The 20,918-nt window shown below is 44.3% G+C and overlaps 1 protein-coding gene across 3 annotated transcripts; it reads left to right on the top strand.

The window, feature by feature from the left end:
* The first annotated feature begins 770 nt into the window (after nucleotides 1-770).
* Nucleotides 771-20,326, top strand: UBE2V1 (ubiquitin conjugating enzyme E2 V1). 3 transcript variants are annotated; one of them, XM_075019170.1, is made up of 4 exons: nucleotides 771-856; nucleotides 12,514-12,662; nucleotides 16,091-16,216; nucleotides 16,608-20,326. In XM_075019170.1, exons 1-4 carry the CDS (start codon nucleotides 835-837, stop codon nucleotides 16,752-16,754), a joined length of 444 nt encoding a protein of 147 aa, XP_074875271.1. In that variant the 5' UTR covers nucleotides 771-834; the 3' UTR covers nucleotides 16,755-20,326. The 3 variants fall into 3 exon arrangements, with proteins under 3 accessions (XP_074875271.1, XP_074875278.1, XP_074875261.1); XM_075019177.1 differs by having other exon boundaries at nucleotides 786-850; XM_075019160.1 differs by lacking the exon at nucleotides 771-856 and adding an exon at nucleotides 8,929-8,971.
* The last annotated feature ends 592 nt before the right edge of the window (nucleotides 20,327-20,918 follow it).

Below are 20,918 nucleotides of genomic sequence, written 5' to 3'. Positions count from 1 at the left end.
TCGGACAACAGCAACCTCCCGAAACACAAAAAGCTCCACGTGGATGTGCTTCACGTCCCCTGTTCTGCAGCGAGGGCGGCCTAGCCCCTGCCCTCCGTCCCTGTACCTCTCCCATCCCGCACCGTCACCCCACCGGGATGAAGGCCCTTACCCCCGTTCGCGTGTTCCCACAGCCCCGTGTTGGGCTGCGTGCCGCTGGAGTGGAGATTTCTGGTCGGCTGTAAATCTTGGAGGGCCACAAGCGAGAGGCAGCAAATTAAATTACCCCGCTCAGCTCGCCCTCGCCTCAGCCGCCACGGGAAGAACTTGGGGATGCAAATGCGTGAACAGCATCAGATTATTACAAAGTGACTGTGAATATTTGTAAAGCAGTAGGAGAGCTAATGCTGCTCGTGTTCTGGCCGTAATGAACACAGTTGGCCAATTATTCCTATTAATTGCATTTGAGCGTTATGGGCTGCTAATGCTCAAGAGCATGCTGGTGTTTCAGAGCTCCCCGGGGGGCTCGCTGGGGTTGCTTTCCCCAGGGTTGCCTGCCGGAGCGGGGCGGAGGGAGCCCCGCGGCTGCCCCGGCCGTGGGGGGGGGGTCTCATCCCCTTCGCCGGCGACCCCCGTCCGACCCCCGGGGCTCTGCCCCTCCCGGGGAGCCCGCCCGCGCGACGGAGCTCTGGAGGCGCCCTGCCCGCACCACAGAGTTCTCCTCACGCCGCGCCCCGCCCCGCCCCGCCGCGGCCTCCCCTTAGCGCGCCCGCCCGCGCCGCGCCCTCGAAGCCGCACTTCCCGCGTTGCGTTGACGTGTGGGAGGGGGCGGGGCTCCAGCGGCAGCGGCACAAGATGGCGGCCACCACGGGTGCGGGTGAGCGGGCGCCGGGGCTGTGGGGCCGCGGGCCGGGGGGGGTCGGGCGGGGCCGCTCCTCGCCGCGGGGCAGCCGCGGCCCCCGAGGGCGAGCGGTGCGGCGGGCTGCCGGCGGCCGGGGGGCCCGGCTGGGCGTGTCGGGGCTGGAGGGGCGGCGGCGGGCGCTAGGCCGGGAGGCGCCCGGCGGAGGGGCGAGGGCGGCGGCGGCGGGGCCGAGGGGTTGCGGCTCGGAGGGGGGGGCCCGGTGCCCGGCCGGGGGCGGCGGTGGGGCCGGTCCCCGCTCCTTCGCCGCCGCCGCCGCCGCTCCCGGGCGGGCTCGTCCGGCGCCTCCCCGGGGGCTGCCGAGGCCTCGCGGTGGGAGCGGCCCCGGCGGGGCGAGTCCGGTCCGGGGCCGGGAGGGGTGAGCGGAGCCAGCCCGGGCCCTGCGGGAAGCCTGCCCCGGCCTCTCTGCGAGCCGGCGCCGGGAAGCGGCGCTGGCTGGGGCGGCGCGTTGGGCCGGGCTGCCGGAGCCGGGACCCCCTGCCCGGGTCCGGCCGGGCCCGCGGCCCTCGCCCCGGTGCTGAGGTGGGGACCTGGGGCGAGGAGGCCCCGGCCGCGGGCAGCCGCCTGAGCGCAGCCAGTGAGGCGGCTTGTGCCTGTCCTCGCAGAGCCGCCGTCCAGGCGTTTTTCGGAGCGTAGTCCTCTTCTGGGCAGCTCTGTGTGGTCAGAGCTCGCCCTGGGTTCTCTGGTCTTAGTAGTCACTGAGCCATGACTAGAGTTACCTGGGTGAAACGAGCTGCTTTAGAAATCTTTCTTGCTAATAATATCTTTCTCTTACATCAGAAGGATGTAACTTCCTTGTCAGGACACGTATGCTTCAAGAAGTCGGTATATTTTTTTCCCCTTTAAAATTGCTCCTCGCCCACGTTGAGTAGTTAAACAAACCCCATCTTTGCGTTTATCATTGCACATTAAACAAAAATACTGCGGCTATCTTTTGAATGTTTTTTTTTCTGCTGACATCCTCTAATGAACTTCAACAGATCGAATAAATTAGTTTCACTTCTGTTTAGCCAGTTTCATTTTCCTGTTTTCTGAAGTCCATATAGGGTTTCAACTGCACCCCTGTAATGTTTGTTTTCAAATTGCTTCCTTTGAAGTTTAAATATGGGATCACCAGAAGACTGCTCTTGAAGGTATAACAAAAATATTTTGGAATTCTTTTTTTTTACAGATAGGTCTCTGTCAATGACCACTTTCAGCTTTTAAGAATAACCGTCACAATGCAGATAATTTGTAGTAATCAAGTTTATAATAACACTTTTAAGATGCAGTGGATGTTGTTCTGAGAATTGTGTTTTAGAGATCTGTGTTTGAATGTATGTGATTCCAAGGTGTTGGAACACTTGATTAAAATACACAAAAAATGTAGTGGAGCTTTCTTCCCCCTCTTATGTCACATTATTCTGGCTACCATACTTTCTCAATAATCCCTTCAAGCTGCTGACTTTTCATTTTGTATTTGGCTGGAAGAACAAGGCAAATATTTTTCTTTTTAAGCCAGTGCAGCTTCATGAATCAATTGTCTGGGTGGTCACAGAGGGGTATGTGTGGAAAGGGACTTGGACTGCAGTGATAAAGTCCAAAGCTAGTCCTACTGCACAGCTTTCCTTTTGCAACAAACAGTCTTTCTGATAAGCTGTCGTTAACCATCATCTGCTAGCCACATTGTGCCTTATGGATTGCTTCCTAATATGTCAGGGATTTCTGAAAGCTGTCTTGTTTCTTCAGTGCTGGAGGCATGAAGCAATACACAGCCAGGTAAATATGAGTAGGGGCATCAGTTTCTTGTGTCAACAACGTGGGCATTTCAGAAGCGCTGCATTTCAGCTACTCATGATATCCTGTGTGTTTAACCGCTTCTGGGAGGGGGAATGAAAAAAAAAAAATCAGTGTGTGACTTAAAAACAGGTGTTGCAGTAACACTGAACTTTTGCAGTAAACCCTAAATTCAGTATGGGAGAACCTTCAGATACAGGCCAGCAGCTTACATTGATGGGACCCTTAGAGCTTTGTCTGGCTCTAAATCATAGGCTGTCCTACCAGCAGCGATCTGCATTCTCTTGTGGTGTTAGTAAAGGATGGAGAGTCTCCTGATAAAGAGAACAACATAGTGTCCAGTTACTGATAGTGGTGGTGGCACTGCAATGCAGTTTATATGGTTCCTTCTTGACACTGCACTGAAGGCATTGCCTAGCACACACAAATAGAGCCTGGAAGTGACACCTCCTTGTCCTCCACTGCTGATTGATTTGCTGTGGGGCTTTGGGCAAGAAGCTTAGTAGTATCTTTACTCATAGGTAAAACAGATTTTGCCAATACCTGTTTCATGGAATCTTAATGTATTCATATTTGTTTATAAAACACTCAAATATGTTTGATATCCTGAGTTTATAGTAGTTCAGCAAAGGAACTTAAACAGAGGTTGAGGATGAAAAATACTCAGTCTTTCTTTAAAAGCAGCTACTGACCCAGAGGAAGAAATGGTACCAAATGCCCCTGTAACTTAAAAAAGTCATAGTGCTGCTGGTCCTGGGAATTAGACTGGTAAGCCTTATATTTGTATCTAATAAACAGGTAAAATAATTAACAGGGCGAAAAACAACCCTCACCTGGAAGAAATGTTATGATGCAAGGTCCACCAGTATCACTTACATAGAGGAGAATTCTGTGTTGCTGATGATGTGGGTTTCCCACACACACAATTAATATATGAATAAAAAGACAAGGGTTGACTTTAATCATTCTAATAAGGCTCTTCATAGAAGACTACAAACACCCAAACTGTAAGTGTATGTCTGTCCATCCTTCAGACTGAAATGTCATGCAGGAACGGTCAGCTGGCTCAGGTACCAGAGGTGATCTAGCCAAGAAATCAAGGGGTCAGAGGCTCACGTACTCCGTCCCCCCACAGGGAAGTTGAGCTTCGTGGAGTATGTTGCAGTTAGGCTGCAGGAGCCTGCTCCACGTCACTGTAGAGTTGGTATTGTAATGAGTCAACACCTGACCATGTTGGCCTGTGGAATCTTGTTTCTTTAACTTTTATCCTGGGAAAAGTTTAATGACTTCATTTAACCCACTTTTCTCTCATAGGTCCTTTTAGGGGGTCTGTTGCAGGGCTGTGATAGACACTGTGTTTACCAACAGCCTGGAAGATCTGAGTAGTAAAATGATTTGCCCAGATTTAAGTTACTCAAAGTCAGAGGAATGTGAAGAACTCCAGAAGGACAATTCATTAGGTGTACGGTCATGGTAGTGCTGATACGTGGCTTAACGCTCGTAACAGAGAGAAGAGCACAGATAGGTTTTAGTACAGTATATTAAAAGTATATATTTGTAATTGTTGGGGAACCCATAACATCACTGTAAACTCAAAGTGACACTTGTGAAGAGCAAATGAGACATTACAGTGAAGAAGAAACTGTGTATTGAAGGATATAGAAGGTGTGCCCTGCCTCTGCAAATGGACCGTGATATCTCCTTTGGAGTGCACTGCATACAATAGTCATTGTTATCTCAAAACAAATATTGCCAGCCACCAAGTACTTTCTAAGTCTGTAAGTAAAACACTCAAGGGAAAAAAATAATTGAAGAGAAAATGGGAAGATAAATTATGCCTTCTTAAATAAGATGGACTATAAAAGCACGTGAAATAGCGGGTGCTAAAGGAGTTGATTGCAGAGCTTCTTTGTGTATTATAATGGCAGGAGGCAGTAGATTAAATAAAAAGGTAAATAGTTCAAAACTCTTGCAAGAAGATACTCAGTTGAATCTCTTAATGTATAATGATATAAATTACATAATATATTTGAAAAATGCTGTTCTGGCTGAGAATTTAAAATTATTCATTAGTGTACTAAATATGTAAGTAGGTAAGGATCATAGAAGATATAATACTGACAAATTTTGTAAGGTGTATGAAGGTTGGGATTTTCACATTGTAAGGGTGTTTTTTTAACTATTGCAAGTCAAGATGAAATTACTCTGTTTCCACCTACTGATTAGTTTGTGCACTTCCCTCCCAAGTCTGACCTGGGCCTGGCCCAGAAGCAAAGCCCGGATCGGCATGCATCCTGCCTCTGCCGCTCCCCACGTGCGCTTGTCAGCTCTGGTGTTAAAACTGGAGTCCCGTACTGAACAGGTAACTTTGCTTTAGTCTCAGTGTGGTGTCTTGCTCTTCAAAGCTTATCTTAAAATCAGTGAACCTGCTTGTGCATTCACTTTTTGTTGGGTGGTGTGAATTTTAGAAAACCTAGCGATACTTTGTGGGTAGAAGAGGCAGCTGGAGGAGAGCGCTCAGCTCTCGGTCAGTAACAACCGTTTCTTTTCACAACGCAAAGAGGAAATGGTGGGTTTTCTACTGGTGAGATTTAGTGTAAAGATTTTTGTCCAGGATGCTAGTTCAGGGTGACTTATTTTCTAGAGTAACTTCTAGCTGAGCTGGTAATGTTTTGCTTTTCAGCTGTGATACAAGCCACAGAATGCATCTGATTCTAACTCTTCTGCTGCTGGAAAGCTTTATTTGGCTTCAGACCTCAATGATACTGCCACTCTACCTCAGACAAATGTTTTAAAGTGATCTCTTTCCAAGTAATGTGCTTAAAGTATTGAAAGACAGAACCTAGCTTACACAGAGAAAACACTTCAGATTGTTTCAAGTGCTCAGGGTGTTATGTTGGATCTGCAAAACCTCTCAGTATCAGTCTGCATTATCGGAGTGGAAATCATGACTATAAAGATGATGCAAGAAATCTAAAGCTCCTGTCTCCTGAAAGTTTTTGTGACAGTTGCTGAAAGCCTTTTTTCAGTTTTAAATATTCCATCACTTCAGAAACTTTATATACCATTGTGACAAGGAATGATTTACTTATTTTTTACAATTGCAGTGCTCCAGGGGTAAGCTATCAAATTTTCAGTAGTTGAAATCTCTGCAAAGAGATGAGAAATATATTGGAAAAGATGTAATTAAGGCTGAGTATCAAATACACAAAAACAAGCAACAGAAGGGGCTTTAACATATTAAGCAACAGAGGTGTTTAAAGCTATTTTATTTCAGTTCACTTGAGCTACTGTAAATCAGGAACTAGTCCAGAAAGCAGAGTTAAAATTGGCCTGAAAGGCCAATTTGATAAGTTGGCTGTTATTGGTGAAGATGTCAAGAAACCTTCAGCAAAAAGACAGTTCCTCTTTTTAGAGCCCCTAACGAGTGAAGTGCATTTTCTGTGTGCTTTGCTGAGGTGTTCTGTGCAGTATATTTGTGCTTTAATCCTGAAGAGAAGTGCTTGTAATTTGATTTCACTTTAGAAAGGAGAGAGGAATGTATTCTTAAAGTTTTTGTGAGAGGTGTATATTTTGTTCTACTGACACTGTTGAAAAAGATTGAAGAAGAGGATCTACTCTCAAAGGCATATTGTCCACTTTGTTTCTCTGGTTTCACTGTGCTGTTTTCAGCTTGATAAAGTTTCTGAATTTGGAATTGCTTCCACTATATTACTGGGGAAAATTAAAAGATTAAAAAGCATAGTCTGTCAGAAAGTGTTGTTTTTAACTTGTTAAAAACATACTGTGTACTTCACGTGAATGTCAATTTGAGAAAAATCTCCGACTGGTAAGATCACTCTTAAAACTATCGTAAGACATGTTTAGTTGTGTATCTGTGTATCTTTATTAACGCTGCGATATAAAGTAAATCTGAGTGCTTTAAGGTCTTTAAAAGTCCAAGTTGGCATTTAACTGTCTTCTGGGAATAATTCTGTTCTTCCCTAGTGCAGAACTTAACTTAGTGAGATTCTGACCAGATCTTACCTTGTCAGTACAGTTATTAATTTAGCTTTCATAAGTTTGCTGTTGCGATTAATAGTAAATACCTCCTTTTGCTCTGAAATGTTTTTTCAGTTCCACTTCTGGGAGTATTTCTGTGCAGTCAGGCAAGCTGCAAGTGAAGCAATTCTATAGATATGATTGTATTTTCGTATCAAATGGAGCTGCTATTTGAGAGTCTTCTTGAACCATAGCAAAGGCTAAATTAAAATGCATAACTGAAAGTACTTCCAACAACCTGATTACTTTTTAATTGCCTCTTGCTTTATTTAGGTTTTCTTGCGTTAAATGAAGGACTCTTAGAAAAACAGGTTTGTTTGGTTACTGCCTTGAAAGTCTCCATTGCTACACTGAAAAGATTATGCAAGGTATTTATTGGGGGGTGGGAGGACGACACGCAGTTGACTCATGGTTGTGTCAGCTGGCGCAGGACATCTCCTAACTCTGAGTCTGCCATGGTTTAGCCATGGAAGTTATTTGGCAAATAACCGTGTATGCCTAGAACAGATCAGATCGCTCTCTAGGAATCTTGGTGGACAGCAAACATGATGATGGTATGTTTGTGTACGACCACAAGTGATAAAGCTTGCGTGGTTTCTGAGGTTTGGGTCCCAGCAGGATGTGGTGGCTGACCATGAGTGCTCCAGGCCATTGCAGATGAAGAGGAGATGGGGTTGGCTTAATGGCTTTGTGCATCTTTCCAGGCTGACCAGAAGGGTGAATCTGGTCTTTTATTCTGCCTTACTTAAGGGCAGGTTATTTAGAAATTATTTAAAGCATTTATGATCATATGGCCGTAGTCTTTATATGTATATGTGTGTTTTTGTTACTGTTGAATCTCCTGAGAATGTCAGGGAGGGAACTGAATTACCGTCTTTGATGTGACTCTGAACTTGCCTTCTGTAGTGGCTGAGGTGCTGGTCTTCCTCTGAGCTTTAGCATAGGGATAAAACATTTTTAGAAGGGAATGATGCTGTTGGACAGTGCGGTTCATTGTAAAGTGATCAATCATCTCTCATAATTATTTTATTTACTGTGAAGCGCATAGAACTCAACTATACATACTTCGCTTTTCGCACCTCCTTTTGCCACTGATGCTCTGGTAGTGCTCACAAGTGAGCAGTTGCTGTGGAATTAATAATAAATTATGTTAATGTTTTCCGTGTGATAGGAGCCAGTGCACGATATGACTAGCTAGCTCTCTGTAGACCTTAGACTTATCAGAGAACTCTAAAATCCTGTGTGACTCCTTTATGGCTCTGATTCATGGTGAATCAGAGCAGCTGTATCTGGGGAGAGCTCGGGAATAAAGTTACCTTCTCTTCCCGTAAGGTTGTAATGCCAAACCTAGCTCTGGTTAGCAAATGTCAGAATTAAGGCTGCCTTTCAGCCTTGGTTGTGGCCTCCTCGAATATATATGTGATGATGTAATTTTTAATTACATGATCGCTTAATTTTCTTCGCACAGGATTCCTGCCTCACTCGGTGAACAGGGTGCGTGATGCTCAGAGGAGGGGTAGACAGGCAATATTTTTTGTTTCCTTCTTTGGTGTCTGACCTGTGTCTGCTTGCCATAAAGCTGATTCCTCCTCGGTTATTTGTTTTGGTCTAATCAAATATCAGTAAATTGTCTTTGCACCACTGGTAAATATGAAGTGGTATTATCAAGTACTGAAGTACGGAGACTGAGATGAAGCATTGTGGTGTTGTGGTCCAGAAGAGAGAGTATTTTTTGGCAACACGACACATTCGAGGCAGGTATTCTGCTGGCTTCAGCTTATCGCTTCTGTGAGCCGGGAGAGGCTCAGGTTGGGTTTCTAATAATAGCCACGGATGGCTTCCTTTGCGGCATCACCCGCGTTGTTGAAGAGCTGCTGTGTCAGACCGAAGGGTGGAGTTCACCCTCCAGAAGGACCTTTTGTTTGTCATTCTTCCCTGGCTGCTTCTTTTCCGGGGTGCCCGCAGGCAGGGCTGACGCCCAGACAGCAGCTTTAGGCATCGCGCAGCTGTGAGTCATTCCCCATCTCCAGCTCTCCCATGCATCCACTGCAGCAAAAATAGCGAAATAGGTAGTGTATGTGTAAGTAAAGGTGCCACCTTGTCCTTCAACTTGTACTCCATCTGTTTCTCTTGTCCCCCAGCTCTCTTATCCCCTGCGTTGGAGCTAGACTGCTCTCTTCTCTGCCTCTCCTAACTACAGCTGGAGAGCATTGGGAATATAATTAAAAATGGGATGGCTAATCTGTCATGATTCAGGTATGAACTGCATACTTGAACCTTCATATGCCCGAGGTACGCAAGAAACATACTTTGTACTTTTAAGACTTGCTGGGAGGGGAAACACTGGAGGTTTTCATGCAGGGGAGGTGATAGTGGTCCCCAAGAGGTCCTGTTGCCACCAAGGGTTTGGGGCTCAGTTAATCTTAGGGCGATGGCTTCACCGGCCCCAACTGACTCATTTTCTTTCGCAGCCAAAGATTTGTATTACTCAGCAGCCATGGTAACAGCACAGTCTCGCTGGGAGTTGAAGATGTAGATTTGGCATGGAGTTGTATTTGAGTCGTGCTCAACAGCCCCCATACGTGTGGTTTGGTATAGCCAGTGCAGGTCTGGTGTCTTCTGACGCTGCTTTTTTGATTCCAAGGTTTCTCCTCATACTGTTGCTACAGCTGTGTTACTGAATCATGTTTCCCCAGAATATTCTTGAACATGATTATGTTAGATGTGTATGAAACTGGCCAACAAACTAATTCCTTTAGTAATTTGCTTTTTTGGTTTCTTTTATGTTTGCTTTGTAGTGAATGAAATTTGGGCAGCTCTGATTCTGCAGCAAAATCATCACTGACATTTAGCTTCTTTCAGTCATTAATATGTTTAAAAGGGATTTTAAAGCTACCAGAGTTACTCGATTTTAAGCACTGCTACATTTCACAATACCTTAAATCTCCTGCATTTTCCACACTGCCAAGCAGCTACAGAGATGGTTTTCAAAGCCCTTGGTCCTTTTCTGATGTTCTTAGAGTTCAGTGCCACGGCTTCTGATGGAGAAGTTTGCTGGGTTCACTTTATACACTGAAAGGCTGATTTCCCATTCTCTTTCTGCTGTACTAAATAAGTGACAGTGAAGAAAGGGATTAATTATGATTTTCTGTTTTTAATTGCTTGTTAATAGTTAACTTCATACTATTCGGGGGGGGAAGCTCCAAACCCCAGATCCAACCTTTTTGTATGTCAGGTGAAAATAACTTTATTAAATATACGCTGGCAATAATTTCGTTGTTGTTAGAGATAGATATGCTTCACACGGGTACCTGGAAGGATGTGGTGGGTTGACCCTGGCTGAACACCAGGTGCCCACCAAAGCCCCTCTGTCACTCCCCTCCTCAGCTGGACAGGAGAGAGAAAATACAACGAAAGGCTCATGGGTCGAGATAAGGACAGGGACATCGCTCAGAAATTACAGTCATGGGCAAAACAGACTAGACTTAGGGAAAAGTAATTTAATTTATTACCAGTCAAGTCAGAGTAGGGTAATAAGAAATAAAACCAAACAAATCTTAAAACACCTTCCCCCCACCCCTCCCTTCTTCCCAGGCTTAACTCCACTCCCCATTTTCTCTCCTTTCTCCCCCTGCAGCAGCACAGGAGGATGGGGAATGGGGGTTGCCCCCAGTTGCTGTTGCTCCTTCCTCCTCAGGGGCAGGACTCCTCACACTCTTCCCCTGCTCCAGCGTGGGGTCCCTCCCACGGGAGACAGTCTTCCACAAACCTCTCCAGCGTGGGTCCCTTCCCCAGGCTGCAGTCCTTCAGGCACAGACTGCTCCAGCGTGGGTCCCCCACAGGGTCACAAGTCCTGCCAGAAAACCTGCTCCAGGGTGGGCTCCTCTCTCCACAGATCCGCAGGTCCTGCCAGGAGCCTGCTGCAGCGCGGGCTTCCCGCGGGGTCACAGCCTCCTTTGGGCATCCCCCTGCTCCGGCGTGGGGTCCTCCCTGGACTGCAGGTGGAGATCTGCTCCGCCGTGGACCTCCCTGGGCTGCAGGGGGACAGCCTGCCTCACCGTGGTCTTCATCATGGGCTGCAGGGGAATCTCTGCTCCGGCGCCTGGAGCATCTCCTCCCCTTCCTTCTTCACTGGCCTTGGTGTCCGCAGGGTTGTTTCTGTCACGTGTTCTCACTCCTCTCTCTGGCTGCGGTTTCTGTGCTGCAGCAGCTTTGTTTTTCCCTTCTTAAATGTGTTCTCCTAGAGGCGCCACCGCTGTCGCCGATGGGCTCGGCCTTGGCCAGCGGCGGGTCCGTCTTGGAGCCGGCTGGCCTTGGCTCTGTCAGGCATGGGGGAAGCTTCTAGCAGCTGCTCACAGAAGCTGCCCCTGTAGCCTCCCTGCTACCAAAACCTTGCTACGCAAACCCAATACAAAGGAGAAGTGGTGGCCTAGAGTGCATTTATGTTTTGCGATGACTGAGGTACAGATACCTTGTAGAATATGAGTAATTAAGTCCCCTGTGGCCTGGATTCAAGATCCTCCTTCACCACGGACTTAGTGTGTGACCTTGCATGTGTCACCTAAGCTCTCTATGCCATTGTTTTCCATTAATGTAATGGGGTGTTGTGGTTTAACCCCAGCTGGCAACCAACCCCCACACAGCCGCTCGCTCACTCCCCTGCCCCGATGGGATAGGGGAGAGAATTGCAAGAGTAAAAGTGAGAAGACTTGTGGATTGAGATAAAGACAGTTTAATAGGGAAAGCAAAAGCCGCGCACGCAAGCAAAGCAAACAAGGAATTCATTCCCCACTTCCCATCGGCAGGCAGGTGTTCAGCCATCTGTAGGAAAGCAGGGCTCATCGTGTGTGACAGTGACTTGGGAAGACAAAACACCATCGCTCCGAATGTCCCCCCCTTCCTTCTTCTTCCCCCAGCTTTATATGCCGAGCATGACGTCCTATGGTCTGGAATATCCCTTGGGTCAGTTGGGGTCAGCTGTCCCGGCTGGTCCCCTCCCGACTCCTTGTGCCCCCCCAGCCTCCTCACTGGTGGGGGGGTGAGAGAAGCAGAACAGCCCTTGACTCTGTGCAAGCACTGCTCAGCAGTAACAAAAACATCCCTGTGTTATCAACGCTGTTTTCAGCACAAATCCAAAACATAGCCCCATACTAGCTCCTGTGAAGAAAATTAACTCTATCCCAGCCAAAACTAGCACATGGGGATAAGAAAATTTCCCTATTTTGAGGATAAATGTGCCAGCAATTAAGAAGTGCCGAACTTCCTCGGTGGTGGAGGTCATAAGTACAAAGGATGCTATTGCTGCTGACAAAGCCCACTTAAATTAACTTCAGATTAACCTACTAATGTTATGAAAGATTTTCATTTGTTTTGAATGGTATTTTTAAAGGCTCTGAGTTGAGTGATGTCAAGCCTCTCATGGTGTCATTTTGTAGAATCTTCTAAATTTTTATACTATAAATCATATAGACAAGCACTAATTAGAGCTCCATAATACTGTGTGTATCTCTGAATGGACAGAGATTTCCTTCCATTTTACTGCCTGCCCTAATATCTGGCCTGTTAGCCGTATAGCATGTTCAGTTGTGGATACCTTGATTTTGCTTGTAAAATCTAGGCTAAATATGGGGATATCTTTTTCATAGTGTTGAAAGATTGTCATTCAAAAAATACTGATATTTTTATGTTTTTTACCCAAAGTATTTTCAGTAGAATTACCAAAAGTATCAGTGAAATTACACGAGCTTTATTTCTTTACTAGATTTCTCAACTCAAAATATTTTTATGATTGTTTTCAGGAGTAAAAGTTCCTCGTAATTTTCGTCTGTTGGAAGAACTTGAAGAAGGTCAGAAGGGAGTAGGTGATGGAACAGTTAGCTGGGGCCTTGAAGATGATGAAGATATGACACTTACAAGATGGACAGGAATGATTATTGGGCCTCCAAGAGTAAGTATCCACTTAAATATTAAAATAGTACTGTTTTTTTTTTTCTTCTCCCTTTTCCTCTCTTAATCTAACCACTGAAGTAGAAAACAAACAAAACACAAATGGGTGAAAAAACCCTTTAGCGTTGAAGGTTCAAGTTCTGTTATTAATGGGTTTCATGTGTCTATATGTCTTTTTGCTTATAATTTGGAATATTTTTAGTGCCTTTCTCTGGTTAGTTTTGTTACATGTCTGCTTTATATTTACAGATTCATTAAGACATAACTTTTGAGATTCCAGGATTCTAGTATCCTGTACTCTTGAATACAGCAAGGTTTAAAATCCTTCGGCTAGTGAGATTACATATGGAGCTAATGTAGGTAAAACGTGGATGTTTTGTTCAGTACTGCTAGTCTTTCTGCTGTTTCTTGTTGAGTTTATGGGTTGGTTTTTATTGCAGCAGTACTGACTTGCTCTTGTAGAGTTTCAGCTAACTCAGGAAACTCAAATTTTAATGAATTCAGTTTCTTCTCTGAATGTTCTCTCCCGAAGTAGCTTCTTATAATGCTACTGGTCTCTTGGGTAGTATTGTTGCGTTCTCTCTCTCTTCTCCCCTCCAAGCCCTACTAAACTGTGGGTCTCCACTCTGGTAGTGAACTTAAGGTCTTAATTGTGCACTGTATGTATGTATTGTGTATTGTATGTATTCTGAACCCAAAACTTGTCTGTTGTCTCCAGTTTCACTGTGTATCTCTGTTCTGTTTCCTTAATATCCTTACCATGAAGTGTGAGCAGTTGATTCTCCTTCCTGCAATAGTAGATGTTGTCTTCTATATCTGGCCTCAGTACCACTTCTCAGTAATTCCAGTGTTCTCAGTCTATTGTATGGAAACCTTTACAGACCTTTAATCATGCTACTGCCCTATGTGTTTCCATTCTGTCAGTTGCCTTTTCTGACATACGGTGAGGTAGTACAAGAATTTATATTATAATGGCGTTACACGTGCAGTATTTTCTATCTCATCCAGAAGTGGTGTTTACTTTTTGTCTGCCATTGTTAATATCTCCCCATTCCTGATCATTTCATTTATGATATGCCCAAATCATTTTCTAGAAGGGCATTTGATTTTAGAACGTAAGGAGAGTGTTAATGAGCCTGCATTAAAACTGTGAAGAAAGCTCATTGTGTGCATACACTTTATGGAAAATTTAAACAACCTTGAAATCTAATTTAGAAAATTAAATAGAAACTGAAATGTGCAAACAGGCACGTGCTGACTTGTCAGCAGTGATAGCAATTTTTAGTTCATGTCATACTGCTAACCAGGGCTAGAGGACTATCACAGAAGATGATTCAGCTGTGCCTCTTTTGTGTTTCTGACACACTTATGAATGTAGATTTTTTCCCAAAAGTGTCTTGACTTCTTTTTAGCTTATTGCTTGAAAGCAACAGGCTGTATTGAGAGAGATTCTGGGAACTTTCAGTCATTCTTGTTTGCTAAGTGGTTGTCCTGCTTTTAGCACTGTTCATACTCAGTTATATTATTACCATTTTTTTTCTTAATAGGATGTGGCAATACTGGCTCTGGAAAAAAAATTTTCAATCCTATTTCCTTCTGGGTAGAAAGCAGTCACACTTGTAGCAGGTGGAAGAATCTTACACTGGGCATCCCAGAGGGAAAATGAACTGTGGTGCAGAGTTAGATATGTGCTGCTGCTTTGAGTGTCCCTGCTACCATACATGGAAGCATGCTTCTCCTTTCCAGACTTTGTGTGGATGATTTTGCAGCCAGTGATTCATCTTGTTTATACAAGCTATTTAAAAACAGTGGCACTGTCAAAACTTCAGCTTTATGTGCACATATTTTATATCGGCTCTAGACATGTGCACAGTCAAGGCTTTCCATTCACTAGTCTTAATGTGGTGTGGCTATTTGCAAAGACCCTAAAAAACTGCACAAACCTCTGGGCTGTTAATTCCTCTGTGTGCAAGGCATGCTCAGGGGCTCGATCAGGAGACCTGGGCAGGCCAAGCAGAGCTGACAGATGACTTTTTTCCCCCAAAAACTTTGTGACAGCATTCAGTTTGTCATCGCCCTGGCTGGGCATCTGAAAGGCTGTCTGGCTGAGGTGCTGGAGGAGTAACCGAGAGGTACCACTGCCAGCCAGCACTGGCCAGGGGCTGGTCCCACCGCGGGCGGCTGCAGGCTGGTTTAAAGCCACTTCATTTGCCCAGATGAGAACAGCAGCTGAATCAGGAAGTCAGTTCTTATATTTTTGGTAGTGGTTTGCATCAAAATGCTCATTAATATTAAGGAAAATATTAAGATATTCAGGGGCATAACAGGCCCTTGAAAGGGATTGGCTGGAGTTTTATAGTGAGAAGTTTTTGTACGTTGGGCAACCATTCTTAAGATCCTGATGGAGCCGTGGTGCTCTGCTGCCGCAAGTGAGCAAGAGCTGCTGGCTGCTTCTGGGCATCTGCGCTCGCATGTTCACCTGGATCTTTGCTCATGGTCGCTGCCTTGTGAATTTAATGTTCATTGCAATGTTAAGGGTGCAGGAAATTGTGTTAGAAGCTCTAAATCGGGAGAGCTTGACTGCCTGAACTTCTCCATTATGATCCTGTTCCTGTTGTATATTTCTGCCAGCTGCCTATATTGCCCAGCTTAGCTGGAGCTCTGTGCCAGGCTGCACCAGATCAGTACATCAAAAGTAGTTATTCTCAGACCGCAAAATAACATTGTTGTTGTTGTTTCTTTTAATTAATTTTAAATACTGAAGAAGCAGTGTAGCCTTGTTAACGTTTGTCTCTCTTCTGTACCCATTGATTGGTTAGTTAAAAACTCATGATCCATGATTTCTATTAGCTGTTAAGTGTAACAGAGTGTTACTGCGGTGGAGACAAAGTGATAATGCTGTTTGGGATCAGGATGTACTTTGCAATGTGTTGAATCTTGGAGTGTTCCCCTTTCTGAGAACTGGCACATTGGTTTATGACCAAAGAATATTTTTCAAGTGCAGTTCTAGGACAGGCTGACTTCAGATAGTTGCCTAAGCTAAAGCTGTGGCTTCAATTTCAAGGTAGTGTGTGTGATCAGTAAACTGATAAAACAAAGCTGCTTTGTAAAGATTGGTTGAAAAGTAGGTATCTGAGCTGTATGATGATTAAAAATATCATTTCAGTTGGTGAATGGGAAGCAGTACCGGTTTCATTCCTTATATGAAGATTTGATGCTTAAAAGACCAGTAGAATTTATTACCCTGAAGAGGTAACATTTGATACTCTGAATATTATAAAATGAACCCGAAACAGAGGTAGCCAGCATAGTGTATAAGTGGGTGCCCTTATGTTTAGTAGTTTACATGTCCCTAAAGTAACCACTGTTTTAACCAAATGCTTATTGAACTGCCTGATTTAATTGTTCCCCCCTTTCTTTTCCCCTCAGACAATTTATGAAAACAGAATATACAGCCTTAAAATAGAATGTGGGCCTAAGTATCCAGAAGCACCTCCATTTGTAAGATTTGTAACAAAAATTAATATGAATGGAGTAAATAGTTCTAATGGAGTGGTAAGTCTTTGGTTTTTACTAATTTTAACATGGTTTTCATGTGCAGCTTCCAATTAATGCTTTGTTTATACTTGCAACTCGCTTAACTATTTATTGCTTGCTGATGCCATTTTCTTTGAGTAGAAGGAAAGGGGGTAGGAGGAAAGCATACGAGCCAAGTGTGTTCTGAAATCAAAACGTAGAATTGACTTTTCCTGCCCTTTTGCAACTCACAGATAGTTGCATCATGCGGGGTTTTATTACACCTCTAGGAAACCACTTGCTTCTTTTGCATTCTTTGGTTTCTCTTGCTCAGATTTCTTATAGGATCTTTAGTTGGAGGGTGTGTGGGGGGAGTTAATTATATCAAATGTATCGATTCTGACAGGAATGGTCTTTTTGTCTATTTTAGGTGGACCCCAGAGCCATATCAGTCCTAGCAAAATGGCAGAATTCTTATAGTATCAAAGTTGTTCTGCAAGAGCTTCGGCGTCTAATGATGTCTAAAGAAAATATGAAACTTCCTCAGCCACCTGAAGGACAATGTTACAGCAATTAATTAAAAAAAAAAAACCACAAACATGCCCCCCTTATTCAATTTAAGCTGTCTTCATTTTCCACAGTAGTAAATTTTCTAGATGCATCTTGTAGACCTCAAAATACTGGAAAGGAAGTTCCCATTCAAAGGAAGTTTTTCTTGAGATACTGTAAATGATACTAATTTTTTTCATTTGAAATATAAGTTGTGCTATAACAAATAATCCTGTCGTGTAACCACTGTCCACGTAGCTGAACTTCTGGTATCAGGAAAAGTCTATTTAAATTTATTACTGTCAAGACCAGTGTGGCACATCTAACGTAACTGTGAAAGCATACATCCCACAATCACCTTGCTGTGTGTCTGGCCTGGGTTTTTTTTTCTTTTTCTGTCTTTTGCAATAGAGTCGAAGCTCAGGGCTATTTATTAGAGTAGACACAAAGGTTTTTGCTTCCAGTACTACACTGGGCTTTATGGACTACTAGTGGGGATGTGTGCTAACCTCAGTCATCCCTCCCTTTGTGCTATCTCTAGTAAAGGCTGAATGTGACTGTGGTTGTTTTTGGTTGTTTTTGGGGTTTTTTAAATGCCCTGATAATCTAGGGCAAGCTTTCCTTCTTCCCTTTGGCCAAGGCATAGATTGTATTTCTCTTCCTGGTCCCCCTCACCAGTGATGTGGGCTTTGGGTGAGGGATTCAGGGTTCTTTTAATCTCTTCCCTCTTCCCCTCTTTTAGTGGGGGTGCTGCTTTCTTTTTGCCCCTCTTTGTGACTCTTCTCACCCCTGGCCAGCAGGGGTAAGTGTTGGGGCAATAACTTGACCTGTTCCCTCTTGCTTATCATTTTGGTTTTGCAACAAATTTAGTCTTCACCAGCCTGGGAAACAAGAGTATCTATTCTGCTCGCAAACTTGGATTTTCCCTGTCCCTCCAGCACTGCTGCCACACCGCCAAGCTGGCCACGGCTGATGTTATTAGATAGGCTTTTGACATGGTGAAAAGAGCAGTAATTTACCAGGATTGCCGAAATCTTCTGCTGCCAAACTTTAATGGGGAAACTCTGCACATAGAGACTTTGAACACACGCTCCAGCTCAGATAGTTCTATTTTGGTGCTTTGGATTGACCCAAGAATGTTAATTAACAAAATGTTGCACTTAAGTTTGGCCATTCTAAAGATGTAATGACTCCAGACAAATCAAATCAGTGTCGTAGTTTTTATTAGGATTCTGTAAGTCTTAGAAGAGAAATCTCTTCAGTGAAGATTTTGGGGAAGCAGTGCATACAGCAGATTGAGGACCTTTATTGGCTTTGCATCCTGGCAAATCACTGCCTTTTCTGGTTTACTGTTTCGGACCACTAACTGCTGAAATGTGGATGCAAGCTTACATACAACCAACCTAGTGTGTCCTAAGTTTTATGAAAAATTCAGTGTTTGTGTAAAAAAAAAGAAAAAAAAAGAAAAAAAGAAAAATTAAAAATAAACACATTTTAAAGCAGCAGCTATCAAGTCAATGAACAATTGATGTTTCCATTAACTCTTTTGAGGAAAATATTAGTTGTAAGGATTTAACATCCTCTGTAATTAAAGTTTAACATAACAGTATTCCATAAGCAGCCTTTTTATTGTATCAGACCATTGCCTGATTTTAATATAATAAAAAGTGTGCATTAATATTAGAAGGCTTTAATTGTATTTATGTTTAGAATTTTGATCCCTTATGGAATTCTTGATTTGTTGGAAGTATCTTCCTACAGATCACATTTAGCTAACAGTATGTAAACTGGTGGCGAAAGGCAATTGTCTTTATCCAGCTGCTGCTGCTGTGCCAAGGAGAATCTTTAGTTTTAGTTTAAACCTCAGACTCCCATAGACTTGGCAATTGGTAACATTAGTGATGTTAAGGAACTGCTGAAATGAATTTCTAGATACATGTGCTGTCTGAAGGTACTCTGTCATTGCAATGACCTTTATGCGCTGTAGTCCTGAGGAAATCAAATCCCCATACAGTTGCATGTTACGCTGTCTGTCAAGTTCAAGGACAGCTTCACAACCTGAAATTTTACCTGTTTTCCCTCAACTAGTGAAGTGTAAAAAGCTGACCACCTCTCCAAATCTGGATAAAAATGGGGCTGTGAAATTTTGGCCTTTTCCAAGCATAAAGCACCTCCACTTCAGAGGATTGCCAGAAGGTACTCGTGCATTCACTTCAGCGTTGTGGTGAAACAAGGTTGTTCCTGGGTTAGGAATGAAAAAGGGAATGACCTTTTGTGAAACTTTGTGAAACTTGCTGCTGGCTTCTAGCCTGGAATACTACTCAATCCTTTGGTAGCTCGGAGGGTATGAAGACAATGAGACTAATACTTTGTCAGCATCGTGTGTGTGTGTTTATTTAAAATAGCTTGGTATCTAAAGATGTTAAATGGGAATCAGAACAATGCTTGATAATTATAGCGTGCTGCTTGATTATCTCTGTTTTTCAGAGCTCTTGTAAGAGTGCCCTTGCCCTGTTCAGGAGGATATCCTGGTTGGTGCATGTTTGGGGCCTCCCCCAACCTTCGTACTTCAAGTAACAGCACCTTGAAACTGTCTGGTTTGCTTTGCAGGTTGTACAGGTTAGAGCATTCCACCCCGACCTGGGCCATGCTCTGCCGGGAGCTGTACTGGCAAGAGCCATGTGTTAACATTTACCATACGAAGTTGGGTGGTGCTTTAAAAAAAGGGGTGTTCGCTGTAAATTTTCTCACCTAGGAGTTACGCTCTTTGAACACGTCGGTGCTGCAAGGCACTGCTGTTCCACTCTCAACCAGGTAGGAGTGGCGTGGAAAAATAACGCGCTAAGAGTCAGCTGCCATTGAATCTACGTGTTGTAGCTTTGTCAATGTATGCGACCTACAAACTATGTAGTGGAAGAGACGAGTTGTCCCGCAGCCTGGTTGCTTGTTTATGTTTCAGAAATGAGGTGGGGAAACGGAACTGTGTCTTACCTGTATTTATCCTAACTCTGGCAGTATAAAGGCAAAGTGTTTAGTTCATCCCTGCTGACCCTCAGTTTATGTCCTGAACCAGTGTCTCTTAAGAGAAAGATACGAGGGGATAATAAATAAGCGGATTGGCTGTAAAATAAATGCTGTTCCTCGGAGCAGGTGCTGCTGGAGGTGGCTGAAGCGGCGCTCAGGGAGGAGATGGGTTTGAGCAGGAGATCGCCGTGTGGCCGCCGCTCACTGCTTCCTGCAGAGGGTCCATGAGCCATCCTTGTACCAAATGTGCTGGACACTTCCCATAAAAACCCCTCACCTGCCCGTGCTTTCCGTGGGTCTGGAACAAGGTTTTGACTCAGCTCAGAGTATGAAGACAGTAGAGGGAGCTAGCAAGCTTTACAAGGCTTGGGTCTGAGTAAGGTGCAAACGCTGCTCAATTTAAATGTTAAGTCCTCTTGTGGAAATCACTTTTCATATTTATCCTGAATCAATTTCAATTTTAAAAGCCTATTTATCGTTACTTTCTCACTGTACAGGCATTAACTCGCTAGGGGGAAAACCAGCACTGCAGTGAGATTTTAATTGTTAATAAAGACTAATTGTTGTTTGCTTCTTGCTTTGTTGTAATTAAGCTCTGTGTGTTTATGTAGGGAGTATATGCTTAAATATGCCTTTCCTGTGCTCTTGCAACTTCCTGCAGTGCTTTGGATTTCAAATTTAAATTTCTTCCACTATCATTAGAGTAATAATTTTTAAGCCAGAAAGTGTCGTCAGCTGCTCTGTGAGACGTCGGTGCTGTCTGTGGCTCACCCTAGACTTGTACAAGGACGCAGAGCAGGAAAAGCAGCCGGTGAGCGCGGCTGTGCCCATCGGTCTGGGCAAACAGCCTGACCGAGGGACGGGCTGCTCTGAATGCTTTATCTTAGCGCTGCCTCGGAGCCCTGATACCGCAGCCCCCTGTGGCACTACCAGGCAGATGTGATGTAGAGGAACAGTGTTAAGTTATGCCAGTTTTAACGAGGGAAACAAACCCAGCAGAGATATGCGGTGGGACATGCTCTTACTCCTTTGCCAAATACCAGTCTTTGTAGTGTCTTGCCAGAATTGTAGGAGCTATTTGTGGCTTACCTTGCTGTTTGTGGGAATTGACCGTTAGGCATTTGAGGTCGGTGCTTTGCCTACAGGATAGTGTTTCCTACATCAAGAC

Source organism: Buteo buteo, chromosome 2, assembly GCF_964188355.1.
Source record: "Buteo buteo chromosome 2, bButBut1.hap1.1, whole genome shotgun sequence".
NCBI classification, from domain to species: Eukaryota; Metazoa; Chordata; class Aves; order Accipitriformes; family Accipitridae; genus Buteo; species Buteo buteo.
The sequence above is the reverse complement of the archived record's forward strand: the minus strand, read 5'-3'. Positions and strand labels throughout refer to the sequence as shown.

Excerpts from the sequence above, each read along its gene's own strand:
- UBE2V1 (XM_075019160.1), top strand. The coding sequence starts at position 8,944 with ATGGGATGGCTAATCTGTCATGATTCAG. Across the intron at positions 8,972-12,513 it reads GCTAATCTGTCATGATTCAG|GAGTAAAAGTTCCTCGTAAT; the intron begins GTATGAACTGCA and ends GATTGTTTTCAG. Across the intron at positions 12,663-16,090 it reads TGATTATTGGGCCTCCAAGA|ACAATTTATGAAAACAGAAT; the intron begins GTAAGTATCCAC and ends TTTTCCCCTCAG.